The sequence below is a fragment of the Python bivittatus genome, unplaced genomic scaffold (assembly GCF_059951505.1).
Source record: "Python bivittatus isolate LINGU-HERP-01145 unplaced genomic scaffold, Pbiv_v1 ctg000340_np1212, whole genome shotgun sequence".
Taxonomy (NCBI): domain Eukaryota; kingdom Metazoa; phylum Chordata; class Lepidosauria; order Squamata; family Pythonidae; genus Python; species Python bivittatus.
The window spans coordinates 23685065-23705169 of record NW_028277056.1 but is presented as its reverse complement, the minus strand read 5'-3'; the positions used below and the strand labels follow the sequence as shown (position 1 = coordinate 23705169).

At 39.4% G+C, this 20105-nt stretch overlaps 3 protein-coding genes across 7 annotated transcripts in view; 1 reads left to right on the top strand and 2 right to left on the bottom strand.

The window, feature by feature from the left end:
* The window catches only part of BRCA2 (BRCA2 DNA repair associated), a 48923-nt gene extending 44879 nt beyond the window's left edge, over positions 1–4044 (bottom strand). Inside the window, exon 1 of the mRNA XM_088140713.1 lies at positions 3870–4044. The gene's annotated coding sequence lies outside the window, so the exon portion shown is untranslated. The remainder of the gene's footprint in view (positions 1–3869) is intronic.
* A 2169-nt stretch (positions 4045–6213) lies between these two features.
* Positions 6214–13228, top strand: ZAR1L (zygote arrest 1 like). Its single transcript, XM_088140712.1, has 4 exons — positions 6214–7091; positions 9049–9141; positions 11261–11335; positions 12218–13228. Exons 1-4 carry the CDS (start codon positions 6375–6377, stop codon positions 12359–12361), a joined length of 1029 nt encoding a protein of 342 aa, XP_087996838.1. The 5' UTR covers positions 6214–6374; the 3' UTR covers positions 12362–13228.
* Positions 13229–15074: 1846 nt separating this feature from the next.
* Positions 15075–20105, bottom strand: part of FRY (FRY microtubule binding protein) — a 200375-nt gene continuing 195344 nt past the window's right edge. For all 5 annotated transcript variants that reach the window (XM_088140710.1, XM_088140707.1, XM_088140708.1 and 2 more), the window contains 2 exons: positions 19106–19308; positions 15075–16099 (listed from right to left, as the gene is read on the bottom strand). In XM_088140710.1, coding sequence (XP_087996836.1) covers positions 15841–16099; positions 19106–19308 — 462 coding nt within the window. In that variant the 3' untranslated portion in view covers positions 15075–15840. The remainder of the gene's footprint in view (positions 16100–19105; positions 19309–20105) is intronic.

Sequence of the window (20105 nt, the reverse complement as noted above, 5' to 3'; positions counted from 1 at the left end):
TTCAGTGTTCTCAAAATTACATTAATTTATCATACTTGACAGAAATTCTATTTCTTTTTCTTCCAGACTGTTCAGACATTATATACTCTCCCCACAAGAAATGCAAACATTTATGTCCACAGCACTAAAGTCCACACATCTTAAAGTTCCCAAGGTTGAGAAACACTGCTTTAATGTGATATATGCTATCATCTACTAGCAATGCCCCTCTGGATTCTGTGAGGTCAAATGGAACAAACTTTTTGTAAAAGAATTAAGGGACACAAGTTTGACATCAGGACTCAAAACAGAGTAATAACAGAGCAGTTCAACCTCCCACATCTCAAAAGAGGCCATTGTAGAGAAACAAAAACTTTAACAGCACAATAGAGCAAGAGATTGCTGAATATTAACATATTATAACTGTTAACTGATAAAGGTACTTCTAATCTATCCTACTTGTAATCTGTATCTGGATAATCAACTTATCTTCCATTCCATTCCCCCCCCCCACCTCATCCCAATCTAGAATCCTACTCCAGTTTAGGAGTTCTATGCAATTGAAAAGTGAGTTGCTGCTCAGAAAAGCTTTTAGTAAAATGTGTTTGTAAGAAAAGGCGCCACAAGATTGACAAATGTAATGAGTACGGATGGAATAGATATCTGAAAGGACTTCCTGATATTCATTAAACTAGTAACAAATTGCCAGGATTTAACATACAGTGGTGCATAAAAGTTTGTGAACCTTTTTGAATGTTCAATATTTCTGCATAAATATGACCTAAAATGTGATCTGTTCTCCATACAAGTCCTAAAATTAGATAAGGAAAACCCAAGTAAACAAATGAGTCAAAAACACTAAATTTGTTCATTTATTAAGGAAAATGATCCAAAGGTATATATTGGTGTGTGGCAAAAGTATGTGAACCTCAAAGATTATCAGTTCATTTGAAGGGGAAATTAGAGTCAGGTGTTTCAAACAATGGGATGATAATCAGGTGTGAGTTTGGGAGGTCCTGCCTTAAAGAACAGAGTTCTGGGTATTTGCTAGCAAAGTCTGATCTTCACAATACAGGTATGTGGAAGCGTGTCATGGCTTGAACAAAGGAGATTTCTGAGGACCTCTGAAAAACAGTTATTGATGCTCACCAGACTGGAAAAGTTACAAAACTATTTCCAAATAGTTTGGATTGTACCAGTCCACTGTCAGGCAGATCGTGTACAAATGGAGGCAATTTAACTCCATTGTCATCTTCTTTAGGAGTGGTCAACCAACCAAGATCACACGAAGAGCAAGGTGTATAATACTCTGGGAGGTCTCAAAGAACCTCAGAGTAATGTCTAAGGACCAAAGGCCTCTCCTGCTTTGGTGAACGCCAGGGTTCATGATACCACCATCAGAACACTAAACAACAATCATATGCATGGCAAGTTTGCAAGGAGAAACCAAGTACTCTCCAAAAAGAACATTGGTGCCCATCTTTAGCTTTGAAACACCGCGTGGATAATCCAGAAGGCTATTGTAGGAATGTTCTGTGGACAGTTGAGACCAAAAGTGAACTTTTTGGCTTGAATGAAAAGTTATGTTTGGTGAAAGGCAAACACTGCATAAGAATCTTAGCCCATCTGTGAAACATGATGGTGGCTGTATTATGGTTTGGGCCTGCTTTGTTGCCTCTTGGCCAGGACAGCTTGCCATCATTGATGGAACTATGAATTCTGAACTGTATCAGCAAATTCTACAGGGAAATGGCAGGGTATCTGTCAGTGAACTAAAGCTCAAGAGAAAGTAGGTCATGCAGCAAGACAACAACCCAAAACACACAAGTTGTATGACCAAAGAATGGTTAAAGCAGTAGAAAGTTAATGTTTTGGAATGGCCAAGTCAAAATCCTGACCTTAATCCTAGAGAAGTGTTGTGGAAGGATCTGAAGCAGGCAGTTCATGTGAGGAAGCCCACCAACATCCCTGAGTTAAAGCTGTTCTCTAGTGGGCTAAAATTCCTCCAAGCCGACATGCAGAAGGAATCAACGGTTACTGGAAACATTTGATTGCAGTTATTACTGCCCAAGGGGGGCACACCAATTACTGAAAGCAAAGGTTCACATACTTTTGCCCCATCAAATATGTAGCTTTGGATCATTTTCCTCACATTATAGGTCATATTTATGGAAAAATATTGAAAAATCAAAAGGATTCAAGAACTTTTAAGCACTACTGTAAATATAAATTCCAACAGATTGAGACAAAACTCTAAAAATAACAATTGATGAGAAATAACTTGGCTGTGACTTGGAACTTGAAATCTTGGCATTGAAAATGATATAACTAAAAGAAAAGTAAAGGTCATTAAAATTATCAAGTCTAATATCAAATTGAATTTCGATGAAAGGACCTGTGTTATCTTCATAGCCATTGAAATTTACAAAGGGAAAGACAAAGGCAATTGGTGAAAAAATTAGGGGTTGGAAAAATGTTTCAAGTAGGCTTTTTGATATATATGTATTTGCTGGCACTTGTATTCCAACCTAGATTACCAAAATCCCATATCTACGTAAGCTTTCATTTACTTTTCTGAAATCAGCACCAATGGCCCAATGCTGTATTTTGTCATTCCCAGTATAAAACTATTATGGAGAATGAAGCTGAAAGACAGATTTTCTCCCCTTCTCCCACCTCCAAACCTGCTAACTAGGTTCTAAGGACATGAGCCTGTACAAAACTGGGGCCTGAATTCAGCTGGACAAGTTTGCAAACTTACTTGACAGCCTTTGCTTCTTTCTTTATTGTTTTAATGTGAATTTCTCCACAAAGTAGAAAATTAGACTTGATTGCCTATTTGGGCCATTTTAATCCTATCATTCTGTTAGGCTGCCATCCTAATATATTTGCCTGGAAGTAAGCTTTTCTATTTACAGACTATCTACAAATAAGCATCCAGTTGGGCTCACCATGATTACACAAGTTTTCCAGAATTAACTCAGCCTTAGTTTGATGAAATACTGCAGTCATCTGGGTTAGCACAACACACTGAACCCTAACTTCACTACACTGACCAGCTGGCATAACATATAGCCACAAATGCATTTTAGCCTAAGTTGTGTGAGCCCAGCCCATAGAGGGCTTCATGTACTAATTTAATGTAACATGTGAGTAGCAGGCAGGAGTATTAGGTACTGTATGTTCACTGCCTTGAGTTATATATTAAAAAAAGAGATAAAAATATAATTATCATAATTATCCTAGACCCAGTTTGGTCTAGTGGTTAAGGTACCAGGCTAGAACCAGGTGACTATTGAGTCCTAGTCCCGCCTTAGGCATGAAAACCGGCTGGGTGACTTTGGGCCAGTCTCTCTCTCGCTCTCAGCCCAACTCACCTCACAGGGTGGTTGTTATGGGGAAAATAGGAGGAAGGAGTATTAGGTATGTTCACCACCTTGAATTATTTATAAAAATAAGACAGGTCGGATAAAAAAATAATCAAAAAAAGGGCATCAGATGGGAGACCATGAGTTCTAGTCCCCCCTTAGCACCAAGCCATCTGCGTGACCTTGGGCCAGTCACTCTCTCTCAGCCCTAGGAAGCAGGCAATGGCAGACCACTTCCGAAAAAAAGCCTCGTCAAGAAAACTGCAGGGACTAGTCCAGGCACTCGCCAGGAGTCAAAAACTGACTGGAAGGCACCAAAATCTTCATCATCATCCTACTCAAGATCTCGCTACGACCAAACAGAAATTACCCAACAGGATCCACCGTCAGCGTCCCATTCCTTCAGACCGCACCACCCCCGCGGACGGAGAAGGAGCCAAGGCATTACAGGGTCTCTCCATCCTCAGGCCTGGAAGAAAACCCGACCTGTCCTCCCTCGTCTTCCCCTCACACACGTTTCACCTCGGCGCCTCTCTTCATGGGACAGCGAGTTTCTGAACAAGAGGAACCTGCAGAAGAGCAGCCCCGCGGAAAAGCAGCGAGGGCAGAAATCAACGGACGAAGGAAGGCCCCTCGCAGCCAAGCGGAAAAGAAGCGAAACACTCCCCGCAAGCGCCGGGCTCCAAGTCACCTCAGAAACAACTTCCTCCGAAATACAAACGAAGGCGCCAAAACCCGCCAACGCATGCGCAGTTCCAGAAGGGGCAGTCACTTCCTCACAGCTGATCCACTCTCGTAACCCGGGGGCTTGCCTAGGGACCATTCGCCCCACGAGCCGAAATCAAACGGTCTCCTGCTGGGAATGGCGAAGTCTAGCTCTCGCCTCTACTTCCTACTGGAGACTGCGTGAACGCCCGAAACTAAAAGAACAGCCAGTGGGTAGACTGTAATGGTTTAGTCCTGCCGCGCTCAAAGGATCATGGAACTTGCGGTTTTTCTTTTCTTTTTTTTGAGGACCGGCCCATTCTAGCAGATGAGATTAAGCACGCCTATGACGCTGCGTTTTCTTAACAATGTTTACCTGGAATACCAGATCTGGGCTGCAAAAGTCTGGGAGACCCGCTAGATGGCAGTACGCAGATGCAAAAACCTCTAAGGTTCCTAAATTTCAATGTAAACGATATACTATGTCTTTAGGCAATTTAACACAATATAAATATGATAAATAAATATTTTTTTTGTTTGTTTTTCCATTCCAAGGCAGATGCAATAATGGAAATATGCCTCAAACCATAGAGTTCTGAAAGTTCAGGGACAGGCACACATGATCGTTTCATTTTTCTCTCGAGATGTTAAGGTCCTCTCCTCCTCCTTCAGAAAGCTGCAAATTCTCCCATTGAAATGTACTCACTTCTTTTAGTTACCGTACATTAACTACAATAGCAATGAGAATTAGATCCTGCAAATCTCTTATGAAAAAAAAGTTTATATTTTCTAGATTTAACTGATTTGCTAGATGTATATCCTGCCTTTCCTTCCAGGAGTTCAAGGAGACATACATAGCACTCCCTTCTCCAATTTCTCCCCACAGCAATCCTCTGAAGTCAGTTGGACTATGAGTGACTAGTCCAAAGTCACTGGTAAGTTTCTGTAGCTGAGGATGGACTTGAACCTGGATGAGTATACACATGAAGACACAAAGGAATGCACATTTTCCATTATGTTCATATGACAGAAATTGGATTCACACACATCATACTACACTATAATATGGTTTGATTTTACATATTGTGTAAACTCAGAAATTGTTACTCACATATTAAAACATTAGATTCTGCACCATAAACCTTAACAAATTGCAATAGTTAAGCTAAAACCAAACATATCACATTATGACTTAGTGTGTTGTGTGAACAATAAGTCATTACGTGGTTTATTTTGGTTTAGTATGCTGAATTAACATAGTTAATTGTGATTTCTTCAGTAAAACCATGATGTGGGACCTAAATCTTCAACGTGATGGCCTCTATGCCCCATCATTTTATGTTTTTAAAGCTTGTTCTAATTTAAATAGTTAAATGGAAAGTTAATGTACTGCTAAGCAAAGTACCACTCAAGCATAATTTTATTTCCATGAAGGCTTCAAGGACATGCATATATTCCAGATAAATTCTTAAAAAATACATATGAAAGAAAACAGTGCTATTTGAAATATGCCCACCTGCTTACAACAATAACAGGACTATCCAGAGAGGTTAGTAATGAACAATCTGGCCAGGATGCTTTCTGACAAATGGGGGATTGGTTATACTCAGGCAAACAGAGGACCCATGGTTTACTGGACTGACTCAGTTGCCTGGATTCACAGAGCATATTAAATGATAAATTAACTATTGGCTGCATTTGCAAAGCACACTAAATCACATTTTGACCAATAGAACTGATGTTCTACCTTTTGGTAACTAGGTTTGTAAAGAATAGGGCTTCATATGGCAACTGGAGGTAAAGAGTGAAATCAACCAGCTGTTTATTGGATTACATCTCCAAAATCCAGTTGACATCCATGCACTATCTTGGAGTAAATGCTTCCATTCCCCAATATTTAGGTAAGGATTAATTTTTCGATAAAGTGATACCCTTTAATTTCAAAGGATCTGCTGAATCATAGTTTCATCTTTCCGGGTATAACGAACTCAATCCAAAACCTGCTCGCTTCTTTTTGAACGCTTATGCTCCAGCATGAACGGCTCGCAGCTCACATTTAGGGGAAGCGCTTTGTGGCGCGACTGCGCGTTACTCTCGCGGAACCAAGACCGGTTAACTCCTCGCAACTCCGGCGCGTAAATTTCAAGCGCATTTTACGAGCGACGTAGCCAGTGCAACGGTTCCGCTAATTAACGCAGAGCATTAATTGCTCTTCGCCACTAGTAATGAGCACTAATTACAGCCGGCTCTCCTGGGGGGGATAAAAGCTAGGGCAGGCAGGCAGGCCGGCAGGCCCCTTAAAATCAGGCTCCCTCGCCGGGCATGGAGCGCTTCGTCTATCCGCCCTACAGCGTTTATCAAAGCTATGGGAGCACCTTTACCCCTAGCCACAACGTAGCCACGAGGCTACCGTCCAAGCAGAAGCAGCCGAGCTGGAAGCAGAGCAAGAGCAGCGGCATCTCCAATCCCTACAGAGGGGTGCTGCCTGCCCCTTCCTCGGCTCCTTCGGTCTCTTCGCCGGATTACTTGGACACTTACAAGCGAGCGCAGCTGAAGGCGCTGCTGTCACACGTCAGCCCGGGCCTCACCCCGCGGCTCCGCAAAGCCAACACCAAAGAAGTGGGCGTCCAGGTGAACCCGCGGGTGGACGCCGCCGTGCAGTGCTCGCTTGGATCCCGGCCGCTCCAGGCCGTCCGACCCCAAAGCCCCTCGGGTCGGCTCAGCCGGGAGCCGCCGCTCCCAGGCGTCTACTCTCCCGTGCTCGGTCGCTGCCTTTTCACCTTGCCCGAGGCGGCGGCGGCGGAGCCGAAGGGGCCAGCCGGAGGGCCGACTTCGCCGCAGCTCAACAAGGAGCCCGAGGAGAAGGGGGCGAGCCTAGAGAAGGGGGACGGCGCCGCCGAAGAGGCGCCGGCGGCGGCTGAGAACGGGCTGCCGGAGGGCGCTGCCGGAGACTCTGCCCAGCAGCCGGTTGGAAAAGGAGGCGAGGCTGGGGAAGGCGGGGGCTGCGCCGCCGAAGAGGGCAAGAGAACCACCTTCCAGGTGAGCCGCGCGGTGGTTTTCCGCCGACGCTACGCTTGCTTGGGAATTCCTCCAGCCTCTGGGAAGCAGAAGTGGGAACGGGGGCTTCTTCGAAACACCGCGGAAGAACCTGCGGTTAACAGGGCGCTTCGCGACCGAACCGAAGCTGGTTGCCCGTCTTCGCCTAGTGCGGTGTTTCTCAACCTCCGCGACTGAAAGATATGGTGAACTTCAACTCCCAGAATTCCCCAGCTGGCATGGAGTTGAATTCTGGGAGTTGAAGTCCACACATTTTAAATTCGCTGAGGTTGAGAAACACCGCGCTATGGGCGAGGCCTAGCGTTTAAATCAGTCAACGAGTATGGCGGCATGTGAACATACCCAGAATGTAGTGTGTTTGTCTCCGTCTCCCTCTCCCCGCAATCACAGAGGCGTGGAATTTAACAGTATTTGTATTTACAAAAGCTGTTGCGATTAAGATGCTGCAGTAGACCCTCTTTTATACCCACGTTCTTCTGACTTCACTTTTTTGAGTTTAGTACTGAGAATTCTGCTTACTAGCATTTTCTCTGGGGTGGCAATATGTGTGATAACTTGGCAGCTGGATGAGAAATAGGGGTAAAAGGTTTCTTGCAGGTGGCAACATAAAATGGATATATTTGGTCGTGGGAGTAGCATAAAACGGTATTTGGCCAGGAAAAAAAACATGAAGTGCACTTAAAACTTGGAGAACGTGCCTTTTCCTTGCACGTGTGGTTGTTGTAGAACAAGGCATATATACGGTGAATAGATTGTTATGAAGCTATCATTTCTAACAGAGCTTCCTGCCTCAACTAAACATTAGCAACCCTTTTTAGGATTCAGTTTATTAGCAACTTTCTCCCAGAGGTCTTACCTGTTTCTGGAATACTAGCTGTGATTTCCAAGCATGACTCATAACATAGGTGTAAAAAGGAGAAATCTTGTCTGGACTCAAGTTCAGGTCGTAAATGTTTCCTGTTTAAGATAGTTGCATATTCTACTTATTCTGAATCAGTTCTTTTAATATGAATATTATAATTGATTTCACCTTATTCTAAGGCTTGGTGCATTGTATGGTTTACTTGGATTTGGCTTAGCGTGTTATGTTAATGCTTGCTGGTTCAGCTGTGATTAAGTAAACCATGATTAGTAAGATGTGGGAACCCTGGCTCTAGTTTCAGAGGAGGATCCTGGAAATTACAAATTGAATTCTGGCTGCCAATAATGCAAGAATTGCTAAGGGTCTTCTTCATACCCTGCTTAAATCTAAACTTCTATAAACGTTAATCCAAGGTATGTAGTCTTAAATAATTCAGTAGTATACATGAAAAGGACCTTGCAGAGTGGCCAGCATAGGATGGTAGAAACAAGGACAAATTATCATAGTGGTGCAATATTGCATGCGAAACTTCATTGGATTCATTCATTAGATCTACTTTTAAAGCTTCCCCTCTATTTTGTTTTCTTAAACCAGTGTTGTCCAAAGTTGGCCACTTTAAGATGAGTGGACTTCAATTCCCAGAATTCCCCAGCCAGCAATGCTGGCTGGGGAATTCTGGGAGTTGAAGCCCACTCATCTTAAAGTGGCCAAGTTTGGACAACACTGTCTTAAACTGTCTATTCGGACTAAATTTAAGAGTAAAATCTTAAATTTTACATATCTGTTCAGAAATAAATCCAGGTAAATTTAATATGCTCAAAAAAGCTTATGCCTCTTAATCATTCTTTTTTAGAAAAGATGTTACCAGTTCCTGATTTTGGTGACCCTAGACTAGTACGGCTCTCCTACAAAGTGGACATAATGATGGGCAGGCTTAATCAAACTGCAGGAAAAAAACCAGTTGCCTTAAATATTATCTTAGTTCATGGATTAAAGTAAATTAGTATCGTTTAAGAATAAGTTTGCAAAGCAAATTTAGCATTTATTAGACTATTCACGAGCAACTTTCCGTTGCAGTTCTTAGAACAGAAATACGGCTATTTCCATTGCAATGACTGCAAGACCAGATGGGAAAGTGCCTATGTATGGTGCATTTCTGGAACTAATAAGGTAGGTTTAGGAGAACATTAGAAAAACTGCTTCTATGGAGTAAACTGTAAATTTCAGAAAAGGGTTGAATGTCTGGACTGCACATTAGAAAAAGTGAATGTAAATGCTTCTCAAACTTGTAAAATCTTCTAGGTTTGGTTTTGACTGAATGAGAGGTGCACACTGGAGGTGTTTTTGTCATGCACTTGTTGCCTGTTAACTATAGCGGTGACCACTGCAAAGTGGAAAGCAGTACGTTGTTGGTTCACAGTTCATGATTTTCTTGTTCACCATCTCTTAACAAATAACAATATTTTGATACACTGAATGAAACTTTTGTTTTAGGTTACAGTGGGGCAAAAAAGTATTTAGTCAGCCACCAATTGTGCAAGTTCTCCCACTTAAAAAGATGAGAGAGGCCTGTAATTTTCATCATAGGTATACCTCAACTATGAGAGACAAAATGGGGAAAAAAAATCCAGAAAATCACATTGTCTGATTTTTAAAGAATTTATTTGCAAATCATGGTGGAAAATAAGTATTTGGTCAATATCAAAAGTTCATCTCAATACTTTGTTATATATCCTTTGTTGGCAATGACAGAGGTCAAACGTTTTCTGTAAGTCCTCACAAGGTTTACACACACTGTTGCTGGTATTTTGGCCCATTCCTCCATGCAGATCTCCTCTAGAGCAGTGATGTTTTGGGGCTGTCGCTGGGCAACATGGACTTTCAATTCCCTCCAAAGGATTTCCATGGGGTTCAGATCTGGAGACTGGCTAGGCCACTCCAGGACCTTGAGATGCTTCTTATGAAGCCACTCCTTCATTGCCCAGGTGGTGTGTTTGGGATCATTGTCATGCTGAAAGACCCAGCCACGTTTCATCTTCAATGGCCTTGCTGATGGAAGGAGGTGTTCACTCAAAATCTCACAATACATGGCCCCATTCTTTCCTTTACACAGATCAGTCATCCTGGTCCCTTTGCAGAAAAACAGCCCCAAAGCATGATGTTTCCACCCCCATGCTTCACAGTAGGTATGGTGTCCTTTGGATGCAACTCAGCATTCTGTCTCCTCCAAACACAATGAGTTGAGTTTAGACCAAAACGTTCTACTTTGGTTTCATCTGACCATATGACATTCTCCCAATCCTCTTCTGGATCATCCAAATGCTCTCTAGGAAACTTCAGATGGGCCCGGACATGTACTGACTTAAGCAGGGGGACATGTCTGGCACTGCAGGATTTGAGTCCCTGATGGCGTAGTGTGTTACTGATGGTAGCCTTTGTTACTTTGGTCCCAGCTCTCTGCAGGTCATTCACTAGTCCCCCCGTGTGGTTCTGGGATTTTTGCTCACCATTCTTGTGATCATTTTGACCCCACAGGGTGAGATCTTGCGTGGAGCCCCAGATCAAGGGAGATTATCAGTGGTCATGTATGTCTTCCATTTTCTAATTATTGCTCCCACAGTTGATTTCTTCACACCAAGCTGCTTGCCTATTGCAGATTCAGTCTTCCCAGCCTGGTGCAGGTCTACAATTTTGTTTCTGGTGTCCTTCAACAGCTCTTTGGTCTTGGCCATAGTGGAATTTGGAGTGTGACTGTTTGAGGTTGTGGACAGGTGTCTTTTATACTGATAACAAGGTCAAACAGGTGCCATTACTACAGGTAACGAGTGGAGGACAGAGGAGCCTCTTAAAGTAGTAGTTACAGGTCTGTGAGAGCCAGACATCTTGCTTGTTTGTAGGTGACCAAATACTTATTTTCCACCATGATTTGCAAATAAATTCTTTAAAAATCAGACAATGTGATTTTCTGGATTTTTTTTCTCATTTTGTCTCTCATAGTTGAGGTATACCTATGATGAAAATTACAGGCCTCTCTCATCTTTTTAAGTGGGAGAACTTGCACAATTGGTGGCTGACTAAATACCTTTTTTGCTCCACTGTATATCATGCCATGTTACATGAATGGGAAATCATAAAATGAGCTGAATAAATTAGAATTTTTAATGTCTGGTTGGCACAGTTTTGGTTCAGTTGAGCTGCAGTGTATACTTTTATGATGAATCAGTGCTTAGATTTTAAAAACTTCCAATGTGCGACTTTTCCCCTCAAATGTAACCACGTTCATTTTTAGGTATACTTTAAGCAGCTTTGTCGCAAGTGCCAGAAGAGCTTTAATCCCTATAAAGTGGAAGCAATTCAGTGCCATGTAAGTAAGAGTTGATGTTCAGCAACTTGTATTAACCCATTGAAGGAATATTAAAAAATGGAAAACTTCTATTTCTGTTGGTTTGCTCTTGGCTCGCTTAAAATTCACCATAAATTAAGGATCTGTTTGAATCATAATATGCTGCTAATATACAACACAATTCCCCAAGACAAATTGACTTCAATAAGTTGTCTTTCTCTACCTCAACAAAGAGTTGCAATAAATGTGGATCTTTGTAGTTTCTCATGGGAAAACACACTAAACCCTCAATTTAAGGCTTTCATTTAGCAGACTTTGGATGCAACAAATAAAATTTCAGGTCAGACACCCATGGAAATCAGAAGTTTGCTGCATCTGGACCGTAAAGCATTTACATTTATGGTAAATTATATCATTTGTATTTATGTAATTACTTCTTGCAAATGATACTTTTGGACTTAATAGATATTTGGGAAGAATTCATGAATGCTCTTTCTCTAATGGACTGTTAAATCAAGCCTTACTTCTTACCAATAAGTATGGATGATTCAAATGCTTCATTTCCTTGTTCCTAATACAACCAACCCCAGTTAGAGAACATCAGAAGACAGTTGTTACTACACTATTACAATTGTAGGGTCTGGCCATTTTTAAAGCTTTTCTTAATCCTGGTGCAACATGGGTGTAGTGTGCTTATCCTTATGCAAGTATACCTTTGCTTGTTTAGTGTCATTTGGCATCTATGACACATCTGTAAAGTAGGATTAGCTTGTACCTTAGGTAATTGAAATATGAAAGATGAACAATATTCTAAAGTTTCTATAAGAATATTAACAAATATAATCACAAAAACTTTTAGATAGGTTTTAATTTCTTCTACTAATTGAAGTTTGTTATCCTAAGATCTGTTCGAAGACTCGTTGCTCCTGCCCCCAGAAAAAAAGGCACATTGACCTCAAGAGACCTCACCGGCAAGAGCTGTGTGGCCGCTGCAAAGGCAAAAGATTATCCTGTGACAACACCTACAGCTTCAAATACATTGTTTGATCTGTACAGTTTGTGTGCTGAGGTTGCATTTAGCACTATGCACTTTGTTTCATAATGTGGATTTGACTTTAGGATTCTGACCTGGCAATGGATAATGGACTAAAGATGTTTGCAATGCTAAGATATATTTGTAATTTATCACTGTACTGCTTAATTAATAAAACTTAAATTCTAATTAAATTGTAGTTCCCCTTGATCATCAAAAAGAGACAGAAAAGCTGACATTGTAACTAGAAAAAGGTAGAAAACTTAGAGGGATTTTTACATACCAGGTTAAATCTTATGAACAATGTAATCTTCCTGCCATCTTTTTATAGAAACAGTGGTACGTTTTCAGAATTCTGGCTATAACTGGACTTACTGTAGTTTGACAACTTAAAGATTGAGCAGTATACTTACATATCTACTATGGCGTTCTATAAAGACGTGTGAAAAGATGTCTTAAATCACTGAAGGAAAATAGAATACCCTTGTAATAGATTTGCACGATAGAGATAACAATCATTAAATGGAATAAAAAGCACAGTAGTCTACCTGTGTAATCAGATAGGCTGCCTCGTGCTGAAATTAAACAGGAGCAAATACTTGAGCATCATAATGGAGATGTTTACTTAGGTATTTTGTATTAATAATATGAAACAATTTCAGATTTCTAAATTAATATGCAAACTAAAATATACTACTTTTAGTACTATTCTATTTAGTACTACTATGAGTACTATTCTGTGGCATAGTACTCATCAGAAACAAGTATGTTTGGAAACTAGTTACATGAAATGCACTTTTGTCCTAGGAGGAAAATTACTTGCAAAACTGATTTGGGAAAATGACTAATTAGGCATCTATTAAAAGAAATGCAGATTGGAAAAATTTGATAAGATTTGGCCAGCTCTACATAAGCAATGGAGATTTTCATATTTATTTTGTATACTAATGCAAAAACGTAACCTGAGTAGTTGCATGTGAAATGAGATTTGTCCCCTTTTCTATTGCATTGTAGCAAGGAGATGTGGAAATGTGGAATGGTTACATGAAGTTTCCATCTTATATCCAGTGTTATTCAGATGGTAAAAATAAATAGTAGCAGATGCTTAAAAAAATAAAAATACAGAGAACAACACATGTACTGAAGTTGCAAACACAGTTCAATGCATGCGTGGTTATGATAGTTTAGATATATGTACATAGGCATAGGTTGACATTTCATTTCAGAAAAGCGATCATGGTATTGATTTAAACCTGTACTTTACAGGAGCTGGTAAGTAGAACAATGAAGAAACAACATGAACTTCACCTGTTCAATTATATTAGATTTACTAACACTCAGAAACATTTGTTAATGTCTTACAAAGCATTCCTCTAAAGAGAATAGTGAGTAGGGCAGCACTCAAGTCACACAGTGAAAGAGGCACTTCATGTTAGCTTTCATGAGGGTTAACTGACACGGACTTGCCACACAAGATTATAAGCAATAAAAATAATTTTATACCCCAATAATATTCCCCAAATTCATACAATTATGGTAGTAGGCCTTAATCACTAAGTATAAAGTTGTCTCTTTTCCTAGTCAATAAAAGAAAAGAAACCAAGCTATATACCTAGCAAATGACATGTTGATTTTATAGTCTGAATGAGTAGATGTGTTATTTTAATTCCTGTTTGAATCACTTTTAGGAAACTAAATTTTAAATTGGCTTCTATAATAAAGGTGGCACAATCCAGCAGGAAGAGCTTCACACCTATAGAGCCCATCTGCTCAGTCGTGGTGTTACAGAATAAGTACACTTACATTTTGCATAACATATGTATTTCTTACAAGTTGATTTTTCCATTACAATTCGAACTAATACCTTGCTTCTCATATATGTTCAAATTACTGTTTTGAGGAAGGGGGAATAGAGAAGCCTATCAATTTTCCATATATTTGCAAAAGCCCTTCCCAACCTAGTTCCTTCTCCACTTCTTCGGACAGTAAGTCCCAGAATTCCAGTATATTCTCTAGTTAGGAATTCTGGTATTTGTGGTCCCAACATATCTGGAGGATGCCAGATTGACAAAGCTTAGCTAGAGATAACTGTTTGAGAAAGAATACATTAAATTTAAGGGGTTTTGTTCAAATATTAATATCAATTTGTGCAGGTTAATGTCTGAATGCATAGTGAGCACATAAAAGTTGGACTAACTTACATGTTGATTCAAGTCCAGCTGAAAAAGAACCTGATTTCAAAATATCCTTAAATAATTGTTTCCATATATCTTATAGCATAAACTCATTACAATTTAGTACATTTACAAGCTAATGTTTGAAGTATATATACTTTATATGTTTGTGTGTGTGTATGTGTATATATAGATATAGATATAGATATTATGACTTTTATAGTTGAGATCTATAATGATCAAAATATTAACCAAAAGATACTTCACAAAAACCTTTAAATGTATTTACAGGGTGAATAAGCGATACACACTATGTTGGAATAAAAGTGTCTCAAAGGTGCAAATAACTTACATGCACTTATTTAAACTCTTGACAGCAGTAAGTGCAAAAGAAAAATTGTCAGAAAACAGGAACATATATTACTAAAAAGCAACCCCCCCACTTGAAAATAGAACGTAAATCTGAACTTAATAATTTCAGTGTTAAAATCCAAATGTATATTAAAATTAAAAGAAGCATGTGAATAGTTCAAAAGAATTTAAACCAGATGTGATGTTTTTTCTACAAAATGATAACTTATGCCAGACCAGCATTCTTAATATAAATATACATAAAAGCAACTCTCTAGTAAAAAGCAGCCAAAATCTTTTTTTTAAAAAAATCATCTTTGTCCATTCATAGGTACTTGGGTCTTAATAACAGACCTTTTGAAATAGGATTTAGTACCTTCCAAGACAGTAGCCTAGTAACATCAACAAATGTACTTCATAGCAGCTTTTTTCTTTTTTTCAGAAGATACAATAATCATATTTAAATTACAGTGCACATTTGTAGTCCTGTACAATAACTTTCATATGCAGAGGCTCTCAGCTTTCGCAGTGACAGTCTTTCAAGATCCTGTCGCTAGCTTCATTCTGCCTATTTTTAATAACTTGGTCAAAGGATTAAATGTACAAAATTAAAAAAAAAATCCTCAAGTGAAGGAGAGATTGCACTTTGATATCTAAAACTATTTTCTAGAAAGGAAGTCTTGCTCAGTGTAGTAGTCTTTGGTATGTAAGGAAGTCACTTCAGTAGTGAATTGCAGTTGCCCTGTGAAATTCGTTTTGGTGTGTAGTTCAGAACAAAGGATTTGCCCTCCTTATATTATTACTACACACTGAAAACACTGCCCAACTTTTCTTGGAAAATATTGTAAAAGTAACAGGATTGATTATGACTTGACCAGCTCTTTCTAAAGCTGAAAATGCACTGAACCATCTCATCCCAGCATGGAAGCAATCCCAACCTGAAAGAAATAGGGGGCACAAGACTTTTGTCAGAGACTCGTGCCAGAAACACTGGAATCTGGAAGAAAAGAATTGATAACTCGGTAGGTTTGAGCTCGCCGGATCATGTCCCGGATTTCTATGTTCAACTCCATCAGTTTAGTACAGATTTCGGTCAGGCTTTGGTTAGAGCCCACCAGTGCATAAGTGCCAGACTGCCCTAGTGTTTGGTGTCGGAAGTAAATATTCAGTAGAGTCTGGACCTCATCATCAGAACTGCTTCCAAAAATGTCATTCGGCCATAAATTCCTGCAATGAAACAAAAGTACAGGGTATGCTACTGAAATGCTATTTAATGCAAATGAAATCCCATTTCTTTCCTTCTGTGGCTATACATGTAAAAAGGTAAAAAATCGGTGTGGTTGTGACAAAAAGAAGGGAAAAACCTTCAGGTGCAAAGGCATTTATTACATTATACAGTTGCAATGCAATGCATCGCTTCTATTGGCAATGCATTTAAGAAAGATACTTCTTTAAAGTCTCTTTTTTTTGAAAGAAGAGGAGAAAGCCTTATCAGCCAATAAAGTAACTTTAAAACTTCTGGCTTTTTGTATAAAGTAGGATTTCTTTCTTACTTAGCTGAACCCATTGGGCTTTACAAGATAATACCTCTGACAAAGCATGTTTTTTTGCTTTCTGATGCTATCTCATTCCACTCAGACACACCTTTCCCTGTAGTTGTATAGCAACTTTTGTTTATATTTGCACTAAAAGTAAATAATCTCTTCACAATCTGTACCTACCTATACCTGGGAGTTATTATCCCTATAAAACCACAACTGATGGTTTGGATGTAGAGATAATCTATATCCATTTTCTACCAGAGCTTTTTTTACTGGGACTTGTGGACAATCAATTAGAAACATTTACAGAAAATTGATTTTATATATGGTAACTGCAGCAATATTACTACATGCACAATGATGGAGAAGCACTGAAATACCCACAATGGAGGAATGGATCGTAAATATGGCAGAATTAGCAGAAATGGCAAAACTGACCTGCCTGCTCAGGAATAAAACAATACAGGTAGTCCTTGGTTAATGACCACTCATTCAGCAACCGTTGAGTTACGATGGCACTGAATGAGTGGTACTTACAACCAGTCCTCAAAGTTCCAGCTGTCCCAGCACCCCACAGTCGTGTGATTACGATCCAGACCCTTGGAAACTGGCTTGTACTTATGACGGTTGCAGCATCCCATGTCATGTGATCACCATTTGTTACCTTCCCTGCCAGCTTCCCACAAGCAAAGTCAATGGGGAAGCTGGCAGGGAAGGTTGCAAGTCACTCTGGTAAGCCGCTCGCACTCCCATGGCTTTTTCCCTTGAGTCCGGCTACAGTGCCTGCAGCACCCCCCCCGCCACCTACAGCAGCCACCTGAGCACCCATCCCACCCAGCAGCAGTCACCCCCGGCCCGGCCCTGCCAGCCACCTGTGCACCCTTGCACACCCTCCTCCACCTGGCAGCAGCCACTTTCTTGCCTGCCAGCCTGCTTACGAGCTGCCTGGGACTTGCAACTTCCTGCCAGTTTCTCCATTGACTTTGCTTGTTGCAAGCAGGCAAGAAGTTGTGAGGAGGTCCTCATTAAGTGAGGAGCCGCAACTTTGCTTAATGATGGCAACTGTGAGTGCCAGGATTGCTGTCGCTAAGCAATGTGGTCATGTGACATTGCGCTTTACAACTGCATCGCTTAATGATGGAAATTCTGATCCCGATTGCTGTCGTAACCCGAGGACTACCTGTAAGTACTTTCATAAAAGACTGGAAACCTTTAATTTTTTTTGCTGAAAATGGAAAAAAGTAAAATGGTGATATCTGGTTTTGCAGATTGAAAAAAGGGTTGAATATGGGATACAAGGGATTTTGTAATGTAATCTTAAAGAGAGAGGAGGGATAATCATTCTTTGCTGCTGCAAAGAAGATCAGAAATCACTTTAATTAACTTTTTCTTTTTTTCCTAACTGTATTGTATTTTCTCTTTTCTTTTTTCCTAACTTTTCTTTATATACTTTTGTGTTTATTTTTTATCTATGCAAAAATCTTCAATAAAAATTACATACATCCATTTTCTCAGAATTAAGAGCAAACACAGATTCTTCTCTTTCAAACCACAGCCATGTTTCTATATGAATGCTGACTCTTGCATGTACATTGGCACAGATTGTGGAAGAGTAATCTACTCTTATCTCAAATATAAACACATGGAGCTACACAGCCAAGAAAACTGCAAGGCTGACATTATAACAGAGGCAGTTGGAGATAGAACAATGAAGAGTAGTAGAGTGACAAGATTATTTTTTTAAATTTTACAGTAAAAAATTCTTCAGCCAAGATTATAACTTTGCAACCTTTAACTGGGTCAGCAGACAAAAGAAATGAAAGATGAACACCAGGAATACTGTACATACTTTTAAAAGTGCTAAATAACATTTGAATCAATGTTCAATTGATTTGTTTGTTCACCCCCCCAGGGTTGCTTGCTGAGATGGGTGCTATAGAAATCAAATAAATAAACAAATAAACAAACAAATAAATGTTAAGCAATAGCAAGAATGAATTAAAATCTGACAAATGAGTAAGACTGTGTTCAATAATATATTAGAAATATGTGGAGGTGATGAGAAAGTATATTTGGACACAATAAGCTATAATCAGTAAACACTGTGATTAAGGAGTCACCTGTGGCTTGGTTTTATAAGCTTAGCATGAGTATAACCATGGGATTTTGGTTTGGTCACCCTGGTAGATAACAAAACCATCATTTGCTTTTATTTTGTTAAGAGCCTCATTCTCTTGTATCTTCCATGCAAGGTATTTCAGTGCTCACGCATCATGTTAAGCTTGAAAACCAAGCCATAGATGTTTTAGTGAACAAATCTAGTAGATATACACGGGTATGTTCACCACTAAGTTGGCATAATATATTAGAACTTTGTCCCTTTTGACATATAAAACTTAATCTGTGATCAAGACAATATTTTTTCATTTCAATAGAGAACCTTCATTTCTCTACACAATGGAAATTCATAATAGACTGTGTTCCAAAATTATTATAAACATTTTTTTAAACATATAGCGATATCTGATGAATAAAGGCAGCACGGAACCCTGTAATTATTTCTCAATTTAAATTATTAGATCGAGATGAGCCTCTTTAATCTGGAGCCATCTATGTAAATTCAGGGATAATATTCCTACATACAATGTTTGACAGGAAAATATGATGCATTAGTCATCTGTTCCAATGTTACCTGCATTCTCTTATTTGGTGTAGAGCTTTTCCAAGTTCATTGTTTTTCAGACACTCTAGCATAAATTGAATAGCTATTTCTGTAGAAGTGAACATGGGTTCAGAGGTACCGCTTTCTATAATCAATGGATCCACCGCAATGGCAGCACTAGCTTCCTTAAGGTTTTTCTTTAACTCACTCAGTTCGCGTGACATATTCAGCAGCTGTAGGGAAAAAAACATTTTTTTTCACCAATGTACAATTTTCCCTTCCATATCAAAGATGCAAAATTCAAGGACAGAGGAACTGTTTAAAATAAGGAGGAACAATATCCATATGAAAATTAATTTAAGAATATGCATTGAGGTATACATTTGGTATACTTTGTCCTGATTTTAAAACCTAGGGAGGAAAATAGGATGTTTATAATTCAAAGAACATCTATCCTAAACTCATCCTTACTTTTTAAAAATGTGATAGATATCAATTAAAAAAAAATTCACTTACTCTATTAAGCTCAATCAAGTATTTGGATATGAATCCAGCTTTATAGATTCATTAATTAAGAATAATTTTTTACTAAAATCAATGGCCCTAAGCATTTCATAGTGCATTTCAATCCCACTGTTCTAAAATAAGATCTATGTCTTCCACACTGCTTCATGCTATCTTATTGTTTCTTTTTAGCTTCTGTCCAGCTTGGCTACAGAGTGTACTTGTTTGCTCTTTATTTGCCCAGTTTACAAGTTATCAATGTATGATGTGACAAGGGATTCATTCTTCAGTTGGCTTGTTGTAGACCCTCACACTTTGTTATGTCACTATTTGTGAGAAAATGACTGGCCCAAGGTTATTCAATGCCTGAGAAAGAACTAGAACTTCTATCTCCTTGATTCTAGTCTAGCACCTTGACCACTATATCACACTGCGTCTCAATTGCATGTTTTCTGATATGACTATGCATTTGTAACTTGTGAGATTGGAATAAGTGGATTGTGAATGGCATTAAACATGGTATCCT